This window comes from Cygnus atratus, chromosome 2 (assembly GCF_013377495.2).
Source record: "Cygnus atratus isolate AKBS03 ecotype Queensland, Australia chromosome 2, CAtr_DNAZoo_HiC_assembly, whole genome shotgun sequence".
In the NCBI taxonomy this organism is placed as follows: Eukaryota; Metazoa; Chordata; class Aves; order Anseriformes; family Anatidae; genus Cygnus; species Cygnus atratus.
This window is the reverse complement of record NC_066363.1, coordinates 130,579,495-130,601,167: the sequence shown is the minus strand read 5'-3', so window position 1 is coordinate 130,601,167 and position 21,673 is coordinate 130,579,495. Positions and strand designations below refer to the sequence as shown.

At 43.0% G+C, this 21,673-nt stretch overlaps 1 protein-coding gene across 3 annotated transcripts in view; it reads left to right on the top strand.

The window, feature by feature from the left end:
* The window catches only part of ZNF704 (zinc finger protein 704), a 102,932-nt gene that overhangs the window by 46,627 nt on the left and 34,632 nt on the right, over positions 1-21,673 (top strand). For all 3 annotated transcript variants that reach the window (XM_035546166.2, XM_035546164.2, XM_050708697.1), the window contains exons 3-4: positions 15,537-15,640; positions 19,604-19,836. In XM_035546166.2, the coding sequence (XP_035402059.1) occupies positions 15,537-15,640; positions 19,604-19,836 (337 nt within the window). The remainder of the gene's footprint in view (positions 1-15,536; positions 15,641-19,603; positions 19,837-21,673) is intronic.

Genomic DNA, 21,673 nt, shown 5'->3' with positions numbered 1-21,673 from the left:
AGAATGCGGCTGCTTAATCTTGAGGAATAAAAATGAAACTATGAATCAAAAATTTTTTTTTTGCTTACTTTTTTGGTTACTGCATTTGCTTTATACAAAATCTTGACTGTTCATCGTGGCAATAATACTTCAGGAAGGTTGTGTAGACATATTGGCTTCCTTGTGCAACTCATATGCCCTTGAGGCTATAATGTGAAACCAGTTTTACTTCTGTACATCGCTGATTCAAGAGTGTGAGACTGCTGATCGTATTGCGTGATTGCAACAACTGCTTTGTTTGTTTGTTTGTTTGTTTTCTTGGTTTAGTTTGGTTTTGATAGTTGCTGCCTAAACGTTTTCTGAAAAAAATCGTCCTTCCAAGTTGCGAAGTTGTATGCCCCAAGTTACTGCTCCTTTCTGAAGAACATGACTGTGAACACACATGCAACATAGTTTTATTTTGCTTTAGATTTTCATGAAATATTTTGTAGAGATGATAGTTTTGACAAGTCTTTTTCAGATTCCAACAACAATACCCTTACCCAGGCAGAAGTGCAGCAGCCAGTCCACTTGAAACCAGCAGAGCCTTTCACATCCCAGTGGTGGGGTGGTTGGGACCTGCAGGACCTGCAGGAGCAGGATGGAGAAGTTTTCTACTTCTCCTTGGCTGGGATCTGTGTTGTGTGGCCGAACTATAAAAACACTTGGTCATCAGACATTCAGCATGGATGAGGAGATCTTGTTGAGGGTGAAGCTTTTGTTTTTTTCCCCTCCCATTCAGGATTTTTCTTGGGTTTTTGCTTTGGAAAGGTAGGAATTATGCTGGTTCCCAGCATGGTAGCTGAAGAGGTGGAGCAGTTGGTGTTGCAACACAAGGGCTCCACATGCTTCTCATCAGACAGGTAGGTAAGCGTCACACAGAGGGGATACTTAGAGTTATTTAAAGAGTAAGGAAAGCCCTTTAGATTCAAAGCTGGGACATAGGGTGAGATTAGTGTTTGCAGTGGAGATGCTTCGCTTTCCCAAGGCAAGCAGTCAGAGCCAGCAGACGAACCACAGATGGGTCCATTGCATAACAGCCATGTTGATCCCTGCATTGATGTATTGCTTGTGACAGGGTATCCCTTCAGTGTGGCATGCAGTGGGGAGTGCAGTTAGGAGAGCAGATACATGAAAATAATCACTATTTGAATCAGCCCTTGAGTTTATTTTCAGTTCTTCAAAACACGACCCTTGTTACAGAGCAAGAAAAAAAAATCAGTCCTAAAGCTTGTGTTATTGTTTTAATCTTGCTTGTGAAATGCTTTTTGGAGGTTGTGACATATATGTTTGCTTCAAAGTGATTTATCGTGCTCTGCATGTTGCTGTTTATAGCTGTAACTGAATAACTTTAGTTAGCAAATCCTGTTTGTGGATCATGTGTGTGACTGAATTCTTCTGACATTGCAAATGAATGATTCTCTTTTTAAGACATTCCTTTAAGAGAAGGACAAATACACATCTTATGCATGGCTATTTGTCTTATTTTAGATGAAATTAACGAATCAAAAATTCACCTGTAAGGTTCTACACAGGAGGCTGGCAGATAGGATGTAGAACAAACAAAAAATTGTGAGTGGTAGAATAATACTTTTCTAATTCCTGTGCACACACACTCTCCCCTCCGCCCCCTTAGTTTACCAAAAAGTAGCTCTGTGCATTGTCGAAGCGTTGGTAAGACTTCCACCCATTGCAGGTACTGCAACAGGCTCTGCTGTGTATTTCCTGACCACTAGCAGCTTTCCTTGAGGCACAACAGGGCCACTTTCCAAACTGTTTGCCATAAATGTTGTTTTAATCTCTTTCAGTTGGCCACAGTGAATCCTGAAGTTCTTGAAGTCCCAAGTCAGGCTGTTGGAGGCCTTCCTTTGCTTTCTTCCCTCCTGAGCAATGCCTGAAGCACCCTGATTTTTCTTTTCAATTTGGTTTCTCTGTGTGCTCTCTGTGATCGATACTTACCTGACGATGCAAACTGAGGAGGGAGCCTGAATCTGGTAGTGAAGCTCCGGCCACAGCAGTCAAGTTTATAACAGCAGCATCTTCCTTCCATGTGGAAAGGAAGAGTTTTGGATAATTTACAAAATCCTGGACAGTGTCAGCAATCGGACGGTAGAGTACTGTGTTGTGGGGTTGTGCTTTTCATCTGCAGGCCATCATTACACCGCTGTTGTTTCGGACTTCATCTCCTGTGGGTAGCTCCCAGAGCTTGTTCCCCTCAGGATGAGAACTTGACTCTGGAGTTTCTGAGCCAACCGCCTTGGCACGAGCTGGAGGAATTAATTTCACAAGCTGAGGATGGCACAGCCTGTTGAGATAAACTCGTGCTTCCTTACTCGCAGCATGCTGTAAAGAAAGACGCTGTCCTAGATTTGCTCATCTGCCAGGCACTGCTGCGCAAGCAGCAAAATCCTGTCAGGGACGGGATGGGGAGTGAACCCCGTGCCTTTTCCTATGCCGCTGGGTCGGTCCGTGGGAGCGAGAACGGGGCTCTCTGAAGGTCAGAGGAGCTGGGGTGGGACGCACGTTTGGGGCATGTTCCTAATGTAAACTTAAAGTTACAACAGGACTCTGCGTGGGAGGGGAGGTGGGCCGAGGGCGAGGCTGGGGAACCGGTGACCTGCCGAGCTGTGTGCTTAGGAGGGGAAGAGACACAAGGCTGTACAACGTGTGTGTAAGGAGAGATTGCAGGAGGGAAAGAAGAGAGGAAAATAGGGCTCACTGGTTTTGAAGAGCCAAAGGCTGGGGGTTGAGAGCAGGCTGTAGAGTCAGGCTGTGCTGGCAGTTCTGCTGGGGACTTGCAGCTCTGTCAGAGCTTTAAGTCTGTATTGAGATGTGCAGAGGAGAAGGAATAAGTCCAGCCGCCGTAACTTTTCTGCAAAAACATCAGACGTTATATAAATTCTAAAGACAGTTTAGTCCTTAAATAAAAATGTTAAACTGTCGAAACACACTAGTGCTCTGCAGAGATAATGTCTAGCTGCAGCGCTCCAGGTGGCACACGATGCAGATAATAGATCCAGAGACAGTACCGTAATCAGCCTCTAGTCTTTATCTTACCGAAACCTGCTGTCATATAAACTGAAAAGTTTATATATCAATGGCTTTAAATACTTTATTTATAGTTTATATGTCAATGGCTCTAAATACTCCCATTCTGTATCATGGGGCACTGCATGATCAGTCACTTGTAGGTTTGGTATGAGAAGGTGAAGAAACTAGACTATTAGGCTCATGCTCATAGTATGAAAGTAGAAGAAAAGATGAAAAATATACTTGTCTAACAGTGGCGAAGAATGCATGTCTCTATATGGAAGTAGGAAGACAAAAGAATTCTGTAATGGAAAAAGATGCCATTTGTCGTCGAAGTCTGTCATTTTTTTGAAAGTAGAAATACGGATTAATAATATGAACCATAACTTGGGCATTTCATAACTCCATCTTAAGAATGGCCTTGGTAAATGTTGACAATGTGCATCTGTAGTTTTTTGTAGAATATAGCTACTGTAGGAACAGTACAGAGGGACAGATGAAGATGGTATCTTCATTACAGTTACATTTTTGTTGTGGTTTCTTTAGGTGACTATTACTGTTGTTCACATGCCTCTCAGTGTCAGCAGTACCTTTATGGAAGTGTGAGAATGGGTAACATAAGCATAATACCATACCCACAGTAGATGACTGGCAATTTTATGTCATGGTTATTATTACCTTTGGTATTTGTTACAGCAGCATTTTCCTAGACAAAAAAAAAAAAAAAGATAAGCATGCTCTACTTTGTAATTTAAAAACCTACGAGAATAAATTTCACATTGCTGACTTTGTAGAACAGTGTTATGTTTTCATATGTAGTTGAAAACAAATACATGTATTAACAAGGAAAATGTTTCCAAAAAAACAGAAAAAAATGGGGAACAAGATGGACCTAATACTAGACTGGGGCTAGATACTGTATTCTCAATTTCCTTTTGACACCTGCAGGCCATAGCTCAGTTTCTCATAATGAAAAAGAGGGATGAATTTAAGACAAGAATGCTAAAGATGAAAGTAGGGTTAAACCAGATACATTCTTCCAGTACTGCATATTATATCAGTCCTTTCATTGTTTAAAATGCAAAGCATTCAAGTAACTTAGAAAACAAGAAAAAAAAAAAAAAAACACCCACAGACTCATAAAGCAAACACATTATAGCACAATCAGTGTTTAATGTGAAAAGCACCTTGGAAAATCATTTTTATCAAGAGTACTTATAAATATTGCTAATACCTCTCTTCAGTTTTAATCCATCTAAATGAACTATTTTGTGTTTTCACAGTGGTTTAGGGAAAAAAATCATTGTACTTTCTAACCCATTTTTGTTTTCATAATATCTCCACACATTAGTTTTTCTCCTCATTCAAAGTACAAATATTGATTGTGGTAATCTTTTCTTACAATGATTTTACGGATCATAGGTAAACTACTTGCAGACAGCTATCTAAGCAATAATTTGCAGCTTGGGTTTGCCCAAATCTTCTACTATCCCAGTAGGACCATGGATGACGATTGCTACTGCCAGCTTTTTCTGGGTCCTCTACCGCTTGGAAGGTGTTTTGTATATTGCTAGTTGCAGATTATTAAAGATAAAATCTTGCCCTGCTCTCAAACTGTATGTTATCTACCCACTCACTTCACTGTGCAACCTGTGTTTTTTGGTAATTTGATATAACTGTGTTGCAGTAGTCTTAATTACAGGGTTAGATTCCAACTTCAGGTCCAATTTGTTCTACCAAGATTGTTGCATGTATTTTAAAAACATAATCAACACGTGGTTAGTGATGAAACTCAGTAGGTCAGGTTGATGGTTAGACTTGATCTTGAGGGTCTTTTCCAACCTAGAAGATTCTGAGTTTCTACGATGTGAAGATTATGATTGTTTTTCATTGTTACATCTCCATAAAAGGGGAATGCTTTCCATTTGCTTGAAGAGGAGATCAAGGGTGAAAAAACAGAGCTCAGAAATTTCATGAGGACTTGAATGAATTCCCAGTGGGTTAAAACAGGGCTGTATATTCATATGTACATGTATAGTTGTCCTGAATCACCACTAGGGTGCTGCTATTGTTTAAATGCTATGATAGTTTTAAAATGAATAAATCTACATTTGTTGGTGGCGGAGAGGTCCGCAGTAAGGTACTTCCTTAGTTTATCATAGATCTGAAGATCTGTTGTAGGTACAATAATGTTGCATAGAATAAGTGAACTATGGCAACCTGCTTGGCAATCTTTAATGTAATGCAATGTAAAGTAGTGGTGCCATTAGCAAAACAGCCACTGAGTTTGCGACTTACGTATAAGCAGAAACAAGACTGAATGCAGTCCTCTAAACCACTCTGGATCAGTGTTTGAGCATGCATTCTTTATTTTATCACCAGCAGCATAATGCTGTTTTCTCTACTGTGGCTGCTGCTTTCGTTTTATACCGTTCCAGCAAGCATGATCGTTCCCAATTGCAGCATTGCCAGATTTGTGTGATACGTCACGTTCACTTTGACACATGTCCATGGTATGTTTTGAAAGTACAACTCTAGGTCTAGTTTTGTGGGTTTTGACTTCTGTTACTTGGGATGCAGGACAGTTAACAAATAATCCTAACAAGGATATCATTTGTAGAGGAGGGGAGAGGTGTGGGGGAGGACAGATCTGGGGAAACACAGATGAAAGAAGACAAATTTTTTAGCCCGGTAATCAGACTGTGGTAACAGAAGCAGAATCACACACAATCTCAGAATGGTTGAGGTTGGGAGGGACCTCTGGAGGTCATCTGGTCCCACCTCCCTGCTCATGCAGGGACACCTACAGCCACTTGCCCAGAGCCGTGTCCAGCTTTTGAAGATCTCCAAGGATGGAGACTCCATAGGTCCACCTGTGCCAGGGCTCTGTCACTCACACAGCACAAAACTGCTTCCTGGTGTTCAGAAGGAACCTCCTGTGTTCCAGCTTGTGCCCATTGCCTCTTGTCCTGGGGCTGGGTACCATGGAAAAGAGCTTGGCTCTGTCCTCTTTGCACCCTGCCTTCAGGTATTGATACACATTGGTGAGATTCCCCCAAGCCTCCTCTTCTCCAGGCGCAACAGTCCTGGGTTCTAGCCAAGCTTTAATGAGTCAAAAGTAAGCCAGCTCCAACGGAGTTGGAAAGACTGTTGTAAACCAAGAAGAGCAAGAATTCAGGAGGGTGTCCCCCATCTCCTTGAATGTCTGTCAGATTGTAGTCTGCTTTCATATACACAATTTCTAAAATATCTTCAGTTAGTGCAGCAAAGGAGGAGTGTTTAAGCTGTGGGATGAGAAGACTGATCTCTTCTCAGCTGTAGTGAGAAGATGGCCATCTGTGAGTTTGCACTCAGTTCCTGTGGAAGAAAGTAAGTTGTTAGGGAGATCTTTGAAAGGGTCTAACAGTTGTTTCAAAGGCAGGAGGAAAGATTGGTGTTAAGGTTAAATATGTCATCTTTGTAAGAGAGGGTTCAGAAGAGAGATGTCTTTGTGCTCTATTTGTTTCTTGAGAAACCAAAGACCAGCTGCCATTGTTGAGACACTTTGTGTTACCTAGGTCTGGAGATCTTACGATTTTAACACTTTATCAGTTCATAATGTCAAGTTGGAATTGCAATTTTAACCAGACAACAGAAACCTCTCGCCTGTAATTGTGAGATTAAAGAAAAAAAAAATGCCTGAAAAATCCCAAAGACTTAATGGTAAACTACATGTGACCTGAAATGAGATTGTGCAGAGGGAAGGGATTACGCAGTATAGAGTACATGCAGTATGATTTTACTTAGTGCAGAATGTATTTTTAATTTGGGGTGGGATTTTTTTATCTATTTCAGTCTGTAATCCAGCACACTTTCCTAAAACAGAAGGACCCAATTCTTCTTTAGCTCTTGCACACATCACTAATCAGAGAGAAAATCAGCTTATCTCTCTCCTGAATCCTCGTGGCACAGAATCAGTGAAGTCAGTTGAAATGTGTCCTGATCTCTGGGTTGATAAACATAGAAAGAGCTTGGTGTGAAGGAAAACTGAAGCTACTGTGTATGTCCACATCAAAACAGTATGTACACATACTGGGTATGTTCACCTCAAAAAGGAAATTTATAGGCGGGGACGTCATAGCAAATAAAACAGTCCTAGGATAAAGTTGTGCTTACAGCTTCTGTTCTCCCTTGCTGGTGGTGTGAAAATAACATAACGATCAGAAAAGCAACCAAACCAAATGTGATAAAAGGTAATATTTGTCTCCTGAATAACATAACTAGATTGCAGTGCTCCTTGCCCCGGAACATGAATGAAATGCAGGCAGGAGGGCAGCTTACAGAGGAGAAGATGCCATGGAAATGAGGAGTAGAGCCATAGCTGGCTGCAAATGTACTGGAAGATCTAGAGCATTTTCTTGGTGCTTTCTGAATCTGGTCACAGAGCGTAAGGAAGTCCGTAATTCCTGGGTTGGTGTGTTTATCATGGGAAGGTCCCTCTCGCATCTTCCTTTGAAACAGGCAGTGCTGGCCACAGAGCACTGGACCAAGTGGTCCCACGTGGAAGTGTGAGAGCGGATGCGTGCCTGATATTTGCAGCATATACCCCGCTGGCCTACCGGAGAAGTGTCCAGAAGTGCTGTTGTCTCAGTAATGATCTGTCCCGGGGAAAAAATAGAGAAAACAAAGAAAGAAAAATGCTGTAAATCTGCGCAGTAATCAGGTTGGATGTAAAGATAAGCTGCAGTGTACTGCAGGCTGCCTGCAGACACAGCGTGTCCTGTCCCCTCCCTGGGCTATCGGTTGGCATCAGCGGTTTCCCTAGCACATCACACTGACCTGGCACTTTTTTTTTTTTTCTTTTTTCTAGCAGTCCAGCCACTCTGCTCTGCCCATTGAGCACATTGCTGCTCAGAAGTGCAAAATGTCATGTCCTGTAAGCAGTACCCCGTAGAAGCAACCCCACTGATGAAAGTGGATATGCCTATGAACAAGCCAGAACAGCAACATTAAGCAAAGGCAGAAAAGGGATGAACATGAATAGAATGGATAATATTTGGAATAATTGCTCTGTTGCTTCAGGGCACTGTGGAGACTCAGTTTGTAGAGACTGATTTATTTATTACATCAGCAAGCGGCCTTTTAAAGTAGAGGAGATGGAACAGAAAATCTTCCCAGACAATCTTCAAGGATTGTGGGTGACTGTGAGGGGTAACAGTTCTCTGCAGGATGCTATTATTCCTTTCTGAATGTAATTTTTGCTTACCACTCATCATGTATCAAGTGATTACCATTTATTTGATTGCTGTGTTGAAGGGGACTATTCCTATTCTCTGTCATATTCCTACATCGACTTCTGTTGTTGCCCTTGGGGCTCTTTGCCAAGATGGGTTTCCCTGATAAATCAGGGCTGTTTGCAAAGTAAAAAATTACTAATTCGATCGAATTTTTCAATATATAGAATAAAATGTTCGTGTCAACTACAGTTTATCTCCCAATGTTGAATTTGCCTTAACTATTCCCGTTCATGCAAAGCATTTAAAACTAGACCTTCTCACTGGGCAGTAATGACAGCAGTTTCTTACCTTGCACCCCAGCGCACTGATGCCCGTGTGATGTAAATCAGAGAAGGAAACCTAGAGTTCAGTTCTGCTCCCATCTGAACACATTTCAAACTTCAGCTGACGTTAAGGAGAAGTCAGAGGAGGCGTTGATAAGAAGGACTTGTTTTAAAAAGGTATTTTCCGTGTGTTTGGCAGACTTAGCCTTAAGCAGACCTTTCTGGTGACCGCTTGGCTGTAAAGCAGCCTTCCTGGTTCTGGTCAGGCGATACCGGTGCTCCCTGAAGACATCTGGAGTAGCGACAGTCCAAAGAGCAAGTCGAGAGTATGTGCTGCACCTACATCGGCCACCCTTCGAACCAACCACTCGTGTTTGCCTGGTTGTCTGAACCTGCAACACGGTCACTAAAACAAATAGGTTATTTTCTGTTATGTTTTAACGCTTTTAATGGTAACCAGCAAAATATCTGGTTGTAAAGTCCTCTTTTTGCAGTGCTGGGGGAAAGTGTTTGCATTATCTGACGTGAGGAAGCATGGAAGACTGGCGAAACACTCTGTCATTACCAGTCCCTTCCCCTTCAGTTCTTCTGTTAAGCAGATTTTCTCCTCCAGGATGCTGAGAACCACCCTGTGAGCAGTGCCTCCCATTTGGTACAACTGATCTGCAGAGACACTTTATTGTTTTTAAACCATCACAGTCCAGATAGAAAGTCAGTATCTGCGCTCCTGATGACTCTGTAAAGTCTCCGCAGCCCCGAGCAGACCAGACAGGCTTCCAAAGATGCTTTGAATAATTGAATCTCCAAGTCTGTCAGCTTGGCCTGAGGGAGCTGGAGAGCTTAGAGGTGGCCTTTGATGCCTTTTTCTTTTTTCCTTAAGAAGTTCAAGTATATATTTTTCAGAAGTTCCTGTGTTTGTATCATAAAGACTTTGATCATAATTAATTTCTAGTAGCTGTCAGTGTCCTAAAAAATTGCTGGTACATAACCAGAACAGCAGAGACACAGAAAGGGCAATTATTCTATACATGAATACAGTCCACAAATATCACAAGGACCGTGTGGAAAAGGTTAATTGCATGTTTGGCCAATATGAGCAAAGGCATAAAACCCGAGCTTCTAATTACTGCATTATATTATTGTGTTTGTGCTTCAGATATCAAACACCAGTTCTCTTTTCAGATGTATAAATAGTAATGATCCCTTATGTTTTCAGCTCTGTCATTATAGTACTGTACTGAATTAATATAATCTTTGAAAATATTTTCCTTTGAGTTTTACTTCATTGTGAGAAGGTACAGCTTTTCCCAAAGAGTGCTCAGGACCTCTGACTGTTCCCCTGCATCATCTTTTTATACAAGTTTTGCTTTTCTCTTTGTTTGGAAAGCAGGTTAATTTTTAATCTTCATAATCAACAACCGACCACAACAGCAACGAGCAGGATCAGTTCACTTATTTGTCTGTACTGTCAGTATTTTGAGTTGTTAAATGGTAACTGAGTATTATTGTGAACATAAGCTATTGTATGGACTAATCGTGTCTTGTAGCACATTATTGTAGGTCTTTGCTCGATATAGAAGAGTGGTTGTGGTTATTGAGGTATCTGAGTCACAGCCACATGCATGGCTTTTCTTGCTGGTTCCTCATTAATGTACTGTCTTTGCCATTGATGATGAATTGAAGAAATCTAAAGCCTTTTATTTCACCTGTAGAACATAATTGAGGATTTTCTCTCCTTTCAGAAGGACTTCTGCTATTACTAGTGCACTGATTACAGTTTTCATTATATGATTAATCACCTTTTTGCTGTACAGAAAAAAAGCCTGTAACAACATGTTTATCAATCAGTATTGCTGTAGTGCTCACCTTGATGTGATGTGCTTATAATCAGGTGGTGAAAGTAAGATTTTGTTTGGTTTTTTTTTTTTTACTGTGTCCTGTTAGTGAGGATAGTGGTAAGAAACAGGTAAGTGCAAGTCTCTGCCAAAACAAAGCAAAATGTAAGCCTTTCGATAAATCTGAATGTTTTGGCCATACGGGTGTTGCTTAGAAAGTAGAATAAGGAAAGACAAGCTCAGCAGAGCTGGATCTGTGACCACCAGCTTCTGCAGCCAGCTTTCACCTAAAGCAATTGGAAATACCCTTCCCTTCTGCACGGGCTCGTGTCCCTGTGCTGGAGCTTCTGCTCGCCGGCCTCTGGTCCTGCCGTTAACTGCTCTTTCCCTGCCCAAACAGCGAGCCTCGTTGATTTGAGCATCGCTGCACATGAGGTGGAGGTAGCGGGTCTGGGAATTAGCCAAGGGTTTGGAGTTGTGGGCAGGGATAGTAAATGTCTGTCTGTTTTGATTTTCTTTTTTCTTTTCTCTGTGGTGAAGTAGGAGAGCTTTTTCCGTTTTAAATAAGGTCGGTTTTATCAAAAACACCTGCTAATGTTACCAATTTTTCTGCTATGCAGAAAAAATCTGCTTGGGTAAAGCTTGGCCTAAGATGCAGTCTGTCCAAGAGGAAGAGTTGCAGGCTTTTGATCTAAGCCAGACAGATAGTAAAGGTTGCTTAAAGAAAATCAAGGGTAGGCCAGAGAGACTTTAACACTAAAATTCACTATATTTTTTATTTTTTTTGTTTGAGAGAGGATTAAGAGAAAAAAAGGAGAGGGGAGCTCCAGCTGCAGATGATATTGTGGTGAGTGGAGAGAAGAACCAAGGGGTACGGGTGTGGCCGGAGCAGAGCAGACACCTGTGAAGGTGGGCTGAGGAGATCAGGGGGACTTCCAGGGGGCAGCAAGTTGTGAGAAGCTGCACCAGGAGCTCAGCTTGGGAATTCAGTCCCACGAGGAGTCACAGGCTGTGGGAATGAGGCAGCAGGAGCTCGGAGGTTGTATCTTCTGTCTACCTGGCTGATAGCAGCCATCGTGGGCTTTTTGAGAGGACAGGTCAGAGCATCCCAGATCACGTAATGTAAAAGCAAAGGAGCGTGCCGCTCTGGTGGGTCAGCTCAATGTTAAAACCCAAATGAAGGCTTGCAAGGGACTGCAGATGTGGCCGGGGTGATGCTGCAGAAGGAAAGTCCCATCTGGGGCTGGTCCAGGCCCACAGTCAGAGGCAGTCTGCAGAGACTTGGACGAGGACTTTCTGCCTAAGTGAGTGGTTTGGGACACTTGCCTAGCCTTGGACTTGCCTTCCGCCCTCTTGTGCTCATCTTTTGGGTCTTAAGTTCAGAGAGCTCTGAGAAAGATGTAACAGTTTCTTAACATTATCGTATGGTTTTCAAAAAAAGTGGTACGTTCATCAGTGAAACAAACGAAAGGGGTGAATGAGTGAGGGTAATGTCTACATTTAATTTGAGCTTGCTGTTAAAGAAAAGGGCTATTTTAAATACCAGGCTGGCCAGGTATGGAGTATTACAGGGATCAACTGAAACTGTTCTTCCTGCTGTGGAACTGGGAAACCCTTAAGCCAAGAGACACAAGACAGTGGTAAAAGGTCTGTCACCGAGGTCCTCTAATATCCATGAGTTATATCTGGGCTAGTTTATTAAAATCCAGCTGTTGGCTTGTATTTGGACTTACAAAATGCTCTGGGGATTCTGGGCATCGCTACAAATATGAAGACTTGGAAATAAAGGATCCCAAACTGTTTGGTCTCGAATGCAGGCTGGGCTGATGCGAACTTACATGTCCAGAAACTGGGAGAGTGTGTTTGAGAACTGGGTTGTGGGAGTAGAGGAAAGAAGAAATCTTTGTAGCTGGTGTAGTAGATGATTTTACAGCTGATCTAGATTTCATTGTGCCTAATAACTGTATAAGCAGTGCCAGGGTTTATAACTTCGGTCTGCAGAAATTCACATTAGCAATGGTGGAATAAATGGCTTGTGAACAATCGGTTGGTAATGGACAAGCTATCCTCCCCTCTGAGTACAAATACCGTCGAACAGCTGCATGCAGGTTCAGCTTTCCAGCACGAAAAGCTGGAGAAGACTGGGGCAGTCTTAAGGCTTTGACTCGCATGTGATTCTGACTGAATGCAGATGGCTTAAGCGGTTCCTGTCTTCAGTTTTATGCTTTGCCTCTCTCTCAAAGGCTGCTGTTCCTACAGCGGTGTTGGCTGAATGATGCATGAAATATGTGTGTTTACGTTTAGGAGCCAAACTGCAAAAATGTGTTTGGGAGCAGATTCACATAAGGCAGCGCTTGGAGCTGCTAAAATTCTTGTGGCTGGGAAGTACGAGTGCAGCATTCCTGGGTGGCTGGATGCATCCGAGGAGCAGCAAGGATTCGAAATGGGCAAAGAAAAAAAAAGTTTTATTTCCTTGGGCTTTCCATGCTGAAAAACTGTTAAATTGCTCAGGCGAGGAAAAAAACATGGACACAGGTGCCTGTGTTGACAATTCGGGGCATTATTGACCCAAGACCAGAGCAAAGGGTGGATTTTCAGCACAATGGTCTGAGTCCTTGTAGAGGAGAAAAAGGCATCGACACAGAAGAGCCTGAAGAAGTTAAATTTATAGAGCACTTGGAGGAACTTTGTGTCTGGGATTAGCTCTGGGTCTTTAGACCCTGAGATCTTGACACCAACTTGGCAAATGCTTGCAACAACCACTATTGCGGGATTTTGTAACTCTGCAGAGGCCTGGGTAGGATCGTGTTAATCCTGTTGCCACACACGCAGAGCAGCCTTGTTGGAAAGCTGATGGCAAACACCAGGGATTGGCTTTCCCAGCATATCAGGAACCTGTTGTTGTTCCTTCCTCATCAATTGCCGAAGTGCAAATATTACTGGTTCGTCCGCAGGAGGATAAATGAGTAGGGACAGTCGGTGGGACGCTGTGTAGGTGGACTACGGGGCAGCTAAATGCTTCTCAGAGAGAGGATTTCCATAATGGAGTATTAGGGAATTGGAAAACCAACTGGCAGGACTGGTCTCCAGAAAATGTAGTTCCTCCCTGTCATCCTTGCGGAGAAGGCTTCTGCGTCCAGAGGGATTTGGCGTTCCAGGTGACACACTCCTCTGCAGATGAGAACTGATGGGTGATGGATTCAGGTATTAGCGGATCATAGCGGGTATCCAAGACCTTTTCCAGTGTCTGATGGTGACCATATGGCTGCTGTGCTCTTTGCAAAAGCCTTGGCTAATGGAAGGAGGATTTCTATGGCTATAACTGGAACGGAGCAGGAATGATCATCAGTGTCCCGGTTCCAGATACTGATGTCTTGCAAAAGACAGTAATGAAAGCTAAGGTGTTAGCACGGGAAAGTGTTCGTTGACATCCACGTGGGTCCTTGCATCAGCCAAAAAGCAGCTATGCACTGGTCCGTGGAGCAGTTTGAGGCTCACTAAAATATCGAGAGGCTTTGACTGTAGCATAGTTTCCAGTAACTGTGTCTTTCACCTGTTTGGGAGAGCTGCATGCAGGTCAGTGGATAAACTTGGCATCTGAAATGTGTCAGCTTGTGAGTTTTACGTGTCAGGAGCGATTCCAGAGCTCTTGGTTACTCATCTGTGTGTCCCGCAGTCCCAAAAGGATGGAAAGTAAAAGTCTGGTAAACCTGGTGGGTTTCGTGGTTTTCTCCTGATACATTGACTCTTCAGAAATTTTGCATTGTACCGCTGAACCCCTCTGGAAGAGTGGTATTTTGGGGAAAAAAGAATTATATATGTTTTTACAGCCTAAAGAAATTCTGCAGGTTTTTTAGTTTTTTGTTTTGTTTTGTTTTGTTTTCAAAAAAAACATTACTCCTTGAGTGATGAATCACTGAAGCGTGGTTTCCTGAGGCATCCCTTGTCTCCAGGTCATCTCCTCCCTCCCCTGGAAAGCTCCCTGTCTTCCTCTCCCTTATTGTCCCTTCCCCATCCCCTGAGGAAACGCCTGCGTGCCCTGGGGCTGTGGATGCTGTGGCTGGATGGGTGCTGCCGGCGTGTACAGAGCTCTCTCTGCCTTTGCTTTGAGGCAGTGCACAAACATAATCCCTCTCTTCTGCCTCTTGCCTGATTTATTTATTTGTATTTTTCCCACAGAACACGTTGATCTTATCTTTACGAACCAAAGCAGTGGCGTATGGCTTGTTCCCAGCCACCCGGTGCTGTCCCGCTGGCTTGGGTGCTTGGTGCTGAGCCTTCACCGGGCTGACTCAGCCCATTTCACCAGCAGAAAACTCCTTTTTTTTTGTTTTTTCTTCCTGTACCAGCTTTCTGGCAATTTAATAAGTTGAATTAATTCAGCTGCTGCCGGTGGCTGTGGGTCGGGTGGGAGAGCACCCTCTTCAGCATCAACTCTTCTGCAGACTCACCCTTACCTTGTGGCTGGTGGTGGCTGAACAGATGATTAAAACTAAAGGACAGTATAGATGAAAGGAACGTAATTTGTATGTATGTGGATTTTAAATAATTGGTTAATAATCTGATCAGGAAAAATTGAGGGTTAGAGTAAAGGAGAGTTAAGGGCATTAAGATGAAGCAACAAAGAAGTAATGTCATCCCTTTGTTCTAGCTCCCAGTTCTTTCTCACCCTACAGAGAGCAATGTGGGTTATTAATGTTAGTGGTCATATTACCTGCTTTTGCATCTCTGTCCTCATCCAAGAAAAAACCTTAATCACCCACTTTGGTTTTAGCATATGACTAGCTGAAGTTCTGAGAAAAGGGAATGGAGTCGAAAAAATGGAGTGTCGCAGTACTCCTGGCAACTTTCTGTCAAGATGTGTTCTCTTTTTCCACTCCTTTTCCTATTCACCCCCAGCTGTTGTGCTTGAAGTAGCCACTTGGTATGCTCAGGTTGACAGAAGACAGAAACTTGGAGAACTTTGTTTGCTTTGGTCACTGTGCTTTGCCATCTTAGGGTTTGGTCTGTTATACTAAATATATATATGTGTGTGTGTGTGTATATATGTGTGTATGTATATATATATACACACCTGCTGATATGTTTCCTGCCTCCTATTCACTGTTTTTCAGAAAATCTTCAGAAGAACTGGACATGGATAAAGTAACAGCAGCCATGGTACTAACCAGTTTATCCACCAGCCCTTTGGTTCGCAGCCCTCCTGTCCGACCCAATGGTAAGCTGCAGAGAAATGCCTGTCAGGGGCTGCCAGGAGGGGTTGTGCTGAAAAGCCCCAAACCCGGGAATTGAGTACACGGGCTGCAGGGGAGGGATGCAGTGTGGTTATCTGTGTGGGAGGAAGAGAGAAGAACGTGTCGTGTTTGCCAGCGGTGGTGCTGGGAGCTCGTTTCTTGGAGTCACAGAGGAGAAGGTGTGAGGGGCTGTCAGCTGGCTGTGGCCCTTGTGTGCTGGGACAGCACCGAGCCCGGGTCCTGGGTGCAGTCCTGGCAGAAATGAGGAAAAAACTGCTTCCCTTCCCCTGGAGCCGCTCCGTGGGCAGGAAGAAGAGGGGGAATTAGCACCGCAGGACACCTTCTGCTCTCGCTGACGCGCCGCCTTTCCAAACAGCCTGTTTGCGTTTGCACACACGCCGTAAATAATCTGGCGGTTGTTCTTGCCCACACACCACCGAAATCAGATCAGATTTTACTCAACTCTTCGATGAGGCAAAGCATTTGTGGATCCCGGTCCTCTGCAGAGAGGCTGTGTGTTGGCGGCCTGCGGTGACACAGGTCTGCCTCTGCGGCGCAGGAGTAGGCCCTCGGCTCCTGCCCTGTTCCTCTGTGCCCTGTGCAGCTCTGGTGGTCTGCCATCAAAGGCTACAAGGCTACTCAACTACAAATTATACATGGTATAGCAGAAGGCACACAGATAAAAATAAATGTGAGCGATAATAATGAAATCGCTAATGAATCATAATTAATGCGTGCAAGCTTGACTGGAGTTACAAGAGGTTTTTAAAACTGTTACGTGTTAAGGAATAATCTCAAATTAGGACACTCTTGTGAGGATGTACCACCATTGTTTGTGTGACACTTGCTTTTCTTACTCACTTGTAGCTGTTAAATAGACACTAAATGCCCTCCTACTGTAAATAAGTGGAGTGCTGAGAGGGATACTTGTGGACTGCAAATTAATAGGGAAGTAGTCTCTGCAAGTCTTACTGTTATCAGGGATGACCCTCTGAACGATGTCATACCTAAAGCAAATCTATCCTATGAGGAATGTCGTGGCTTTAAAGATTTTTATGAGTAGTGTGTTTTTATTTATTTATTTATTTATTTCCAGAAAATTTAAGTGTTGCCCCTCTGGCTGAGTAGCTGGAAGTTGGGCCATGAACTTCCATGGCTGCTGCCTGTGTGCTTTGCACACACCTTCTGGATATTTTAAAGCCAGCAATGCCTGTAGATTAGCACAGCTCTGACGAGCCCTGAGAAGTTTCTGGCAGTGGTGTCCCTGTGACTGTCCTGCCACAGGGTTGGAGGCTGCCCACCCTCAGGAGGGAAGGAAGACCCAGTGGACAACTGCTCTGCAGCCACTCCAGCTCAGTGAGACCACAGGTGAAGGTGGATGTTTGCCGATGTCCCAGGCAGGCATTCGGAGCGTCTGAGGCACCTACGTGTCCCTCTTAGCATCCCCTGTCACTGGGGGGTGCTTGCTTGTGGGGCAAGGCAGTTCTGTCACCTCCAGCAGCTTCAGCAGGTGACAATTATAAGGACTCGCAGTGCACCTTAGCTAGCATCTGTTGGCTGGGAAGATCTCCCAAACAAGCCTTTTTAAATTGCTAAGAGGTAAACAGTAGCTATTAGCTGTGTTTGATACTTCTTTTTGCAGTCTGAGTGCTCTTTGATATTCCTTCACATAGATTGTTTGCATCTTTCCCGAAATCTGGGAAGACAAGCTTGAAAAAGCAGTTCACATGTTTTCAGTAGTCACAGATGAGATTTTGAAGCTGTTGTTGGGCATGTTCTCCCTGAATATCTTAGTTTTGCCTGAGTGGAGGCTTATTAAAGACTTCAATAAAAATGCAAAGATTTGATAATTTAAAACTCAATCAGTATTGCAAGGCTAGGCTCTGATCTTAGCAATAAAAATTTAGTAATGATGTATCCTCCCCCCGCTCCCCCTCTCCAAAAAAAAAAAAAAAAAAAAGGCAGTAAATAGTAGTGCAATTAAAGGAGCATTTCTTTTAAAACATGGAATTCTGCCTAGAAGTAGAAAATAATATTGTCATTAATATGAAAGTCCGATCTTTGCTGGAATTGCAGGGGGTGCTCACCCACGTAAATTGGATCAGAGTTTGGCCCCTGTTTCCCTGCAGCTGAGTAATATTTGGTCTGGTTCTCTTTCACGCAACTCCAGCAATGTGAAAAGAGTCCATAGTAATAGTAAGTTGCATTTATTTTTATTTTAAACTTCTTTTAAAATTTTTTAAACTTTAAAATTTTTTAAACATTGATAGATTTGTTAGTATTAATGAGAACCAGTTTGTTTTTTTTTTTTTCCTGTTGTCAGCCTCGTTCAGTCTTTTCTTTCATATGTTACTTTAAAAATGTTCTTGATCTAAATCTCTTTCTCAGTAAGGTGAGGAGGAGCTGTAAAACCCGAGAATACGAAGTACCACTGTAAATGTGTCAGAAGACAGTAGTTGAAAGAGTGCTGTTTCCTTTGTTTATTTGAACAAATGCAATTTTTAAACTATGCAAAGTTCACAAGTTGATACCAGATGTACTTCTTGGCTTTGGCAGGAAACTCAAGTACAAATACTTAAAAGAAACAAAAACCACCTCAATTACAGTCGCATGAAAATTCAGAAGGCTGTAACCATGAACCAAAACATTACATTTTCATACGTTAATTTAGTAGCTACAGGAATTATGTGTCCTTTTCCAAACAGGATTATTTTGTTTTGCAGAGGGAAGTGGGGTTTACAGCCAGTGGCCCTGATCTGTAAGTGCAGGGACTTGGCTACTGCCTGTGCAGGCAGGTATTTTTATACGTGTGCTTACATGACGAAGCACTGAATTAGGTTTTGCGAGCAGCTGATGTTAATAAGTAAGGGCTTTGTCCAAAACCAACTGAACTAGGGGTAAAAAAAAAATTAAAAAATGATTCGTTTAATTGATTTTGAGGTTAAGCTTCTGGTTGCAGGTGGCAGACGTTATGTTCTTGCTGATGTCATTAGTTAAATTTGTCTGTAAGAAATTGGGAAGGAATGAAGGAGTGACTTCTGCAAAACTCTTAAATGCAGGCACCGACTTGAAAAGACTGCTGCCTCATACTTAAGATCTTATCTGTTAAAGAAACGTTATTTATTTTATTTCCTTGCCAACTCCAAAGTCAGGTATCGCACAATGCTCGGACACCTACAGTGCCATTGAGAAAAACTTGCGATGCCCGACTTCTGGCGAGACCTCACCAAACCATCCCCGCACGTGTGCCCAAACCTGGTTCAAGCTGCAGCTTCGGGCAGAGCCCCCCCGGTATTCGGCATTACACTGCTGGGCGTGCTCGGCCCATGCATTGGCTGGGGACCTGAACCTTCCCCTCCTGCCAAAAGCCTTTTGAGGGCAGAGAAGAGTGACATGCCAGTGTCTAGCTCCTGAGGACCTCAGTACGTGAAATACGTCTCAAACCATGCCCCAGACAACTCCCACCCACCACAGCGTGGCCAAACCTATGGGTTTGGTTGTTAGGCTTGCTGCCTAACACTGGGGTAGCTGCTGCAGTGAGGAAGGGGCTCCTCCAGCGAGCAGGCAGGACGGGGTCCAGGGATGCCACGTCTGAAACCAGGTGCCTAGCCGCACACCTTTATGAAGGAAAAGGGAAATCCTCCTAACGATGCATCCAGTTACACCAGGATGCAAATTAGGCAGAGGTGTGTGAGCTGGCAGATTATGAGAAGGTAGGTAGAGTGTAATTACGGTTTTCTTAACTACAAAATCAAGCGTGGAATATGGCTATTAACAAATGTAATGTGCATGCTCTGGGATAGATGTGGTTGTTTTCTCTGTGTCCAAGAGTTTTGCTTTCCTGTACTGAACACCCAGTTAATTACCAACATGGTACCTAAGCCTTAGATAAAAGTGCTTCTTTGCCCTAAACACGTGATACTGATGATGGCTGTTGTTCTTGACAGAATCCCTAAATGGATCTTGGAAAGAAGGAGGATTTGTGCCTTCTAGTACCAGCAGCAGTGGATACTGGAGCTGGAATGCTCCCAGTGACCAGTCCAACCCATCCACCCCATCTCCACCTCTGTCAGCTGACAGCTTCAAAGCTTTTCGAACGCCTTCCCAGCCAGATGATGGTATTGATGAAGCTGAAACAAGCAACCTTCTCTTTGACGAACCCATTCCTAGGAAAAGAAAGGTTAGCTTCCTGTTGAATTCCGTACCCGTAGGCAAATTGGGCGTTGGTAAACCTACTCTGCTGTGAGGAAGGAGTGGGTCACTCAGGCAGCTCTGTGTGCATATCCCTCCTTGGCATCCAGTGAATGTAGGTGCTGAGCCTAGTCCCTGTGTCTGTGGTCTCCTCACCTACTGCACACGCTGCCATCAGCGCCACGTATTTGCTGGCAGATGGTGAGGTTCTGCAGAGCCTCCTGCTCGGAAAACAACAACGTGGTTTCCAGAAGGTGTCAGCTCTGGCCATTCAAGGGATTTCTGTCCCACTGTGGCAAATTCTTTGCATGCAGGATGCAACCCGCAGCCTTTATGTGTCATCACAAAGACTGGATATGGCCTTGATATTTCATGTTCCCTGAAAGTGCTGTTTGTCTGACAGTGTGTCAGTTGACTTAATACTGCAAAGCTTTTTCTGCACAAACGTATGGGGTGAAAACAGGAGAGGGAGATCAAACCCAATGGCTTTTGATCCAGTATTAGCAGTGGCCGAATTTATCCTTGGTAGGAGTGCAAAAGCAAACTAAATAAAGCACAGGGTAAAAAAGAAAAAAAAAGTCCATAAATAAAACCAAAAAAGCACCGCTATGCTATCAAGCAGGCTCCTCTCAAAGAAAAAGAAAACAAAGAGATGGCACTAGTCCAACTTCTCTTCCCTCCCAACACAACAGGACAGGTTTTACATAGCAAGATGAAAAAGAGCTTTTTGTAAGAAAGAGAAAAACAATTTATTCTCCCCTAGTGACTTTGTTTCTGGCTCAGTCTGAGACAGTTAATTGCTTCACCACCAGCAGGAAGAAGTTTTAATGATCGTATAAACGTGTTCAGATTTATCTTCTTGCTCCAGAAGTTGCTTATTTGCTGACCCACACTGTTCTGCTCGTGTTTCTGGGAGAAGGGTGTAAAATGCCTTTTTTTTTCTTAAAAGGAAAATATATATATTTTGGAGGACACGTTTCTTATAATAAATTAGAAGTTAGACCTGGTTGTTAAACTAAAGGCAGAGATGATTTTGGGCTGTGTGGCAGCAGGAATGCAGAAGTGTGCTGGTTTGCCTTTTACTTTTCAGTTAAAGTTACGCTTATTATCATCACTCCTATTGTTCAGCTGTGATTAGACAGATGGTTTTACAGCTGCCATCGTTATTGTTATGTAAGTTGTCTTTGAATATTTCTATTTATGTACACACCACAGATATATTACACTATCTGTTCCCGTTCTCATGAATTTTGCTCTGTATGGCCAATGTTTAGTTTAGGTGAATAATAACAATACCTGCTAAACTATGTTACAGATGAACAGCATTTCCTGTGGTTCTTTGATTCTGGCCCCAGCATGGCACTTTGCCTGAGTACATCTTCACACATTTAGAAGCTGAAATAAAAATGTTCAGGTTAATTCTTCTTTAGGGCTTCAAAATCAGAAGGAATAGACATGGAAACAGTGATTGGTAACCTTACTTTGACTCATTAAAACTTCTTCCATTACGTGTTAGCAACCACTTCCACTAAGAAAGTTGCTTAAAAGTTTCCATTAAGGTAGTCGTTCCCCACCAAATCTTCTAATGTTCCATTATTTTCTAAAATAAAACATTAAAGCCTACTAGGCAGTTTGGTCAGAAATGGAAGCGTGGTTTATGTTCCATGTTTCTACTGTGTGAGATTTCATTTGGTTAATGTTAAAATTTTTTTTTTTTTTTTCAAATTCCTAGCATTGACAAAAAAAAAGCTAAAAACGCCCTAGAGAGAGATTGTTTTTGCCATGTAACCAGAGACTGATGTTAAATCACTCTGTCTTCATAAAGG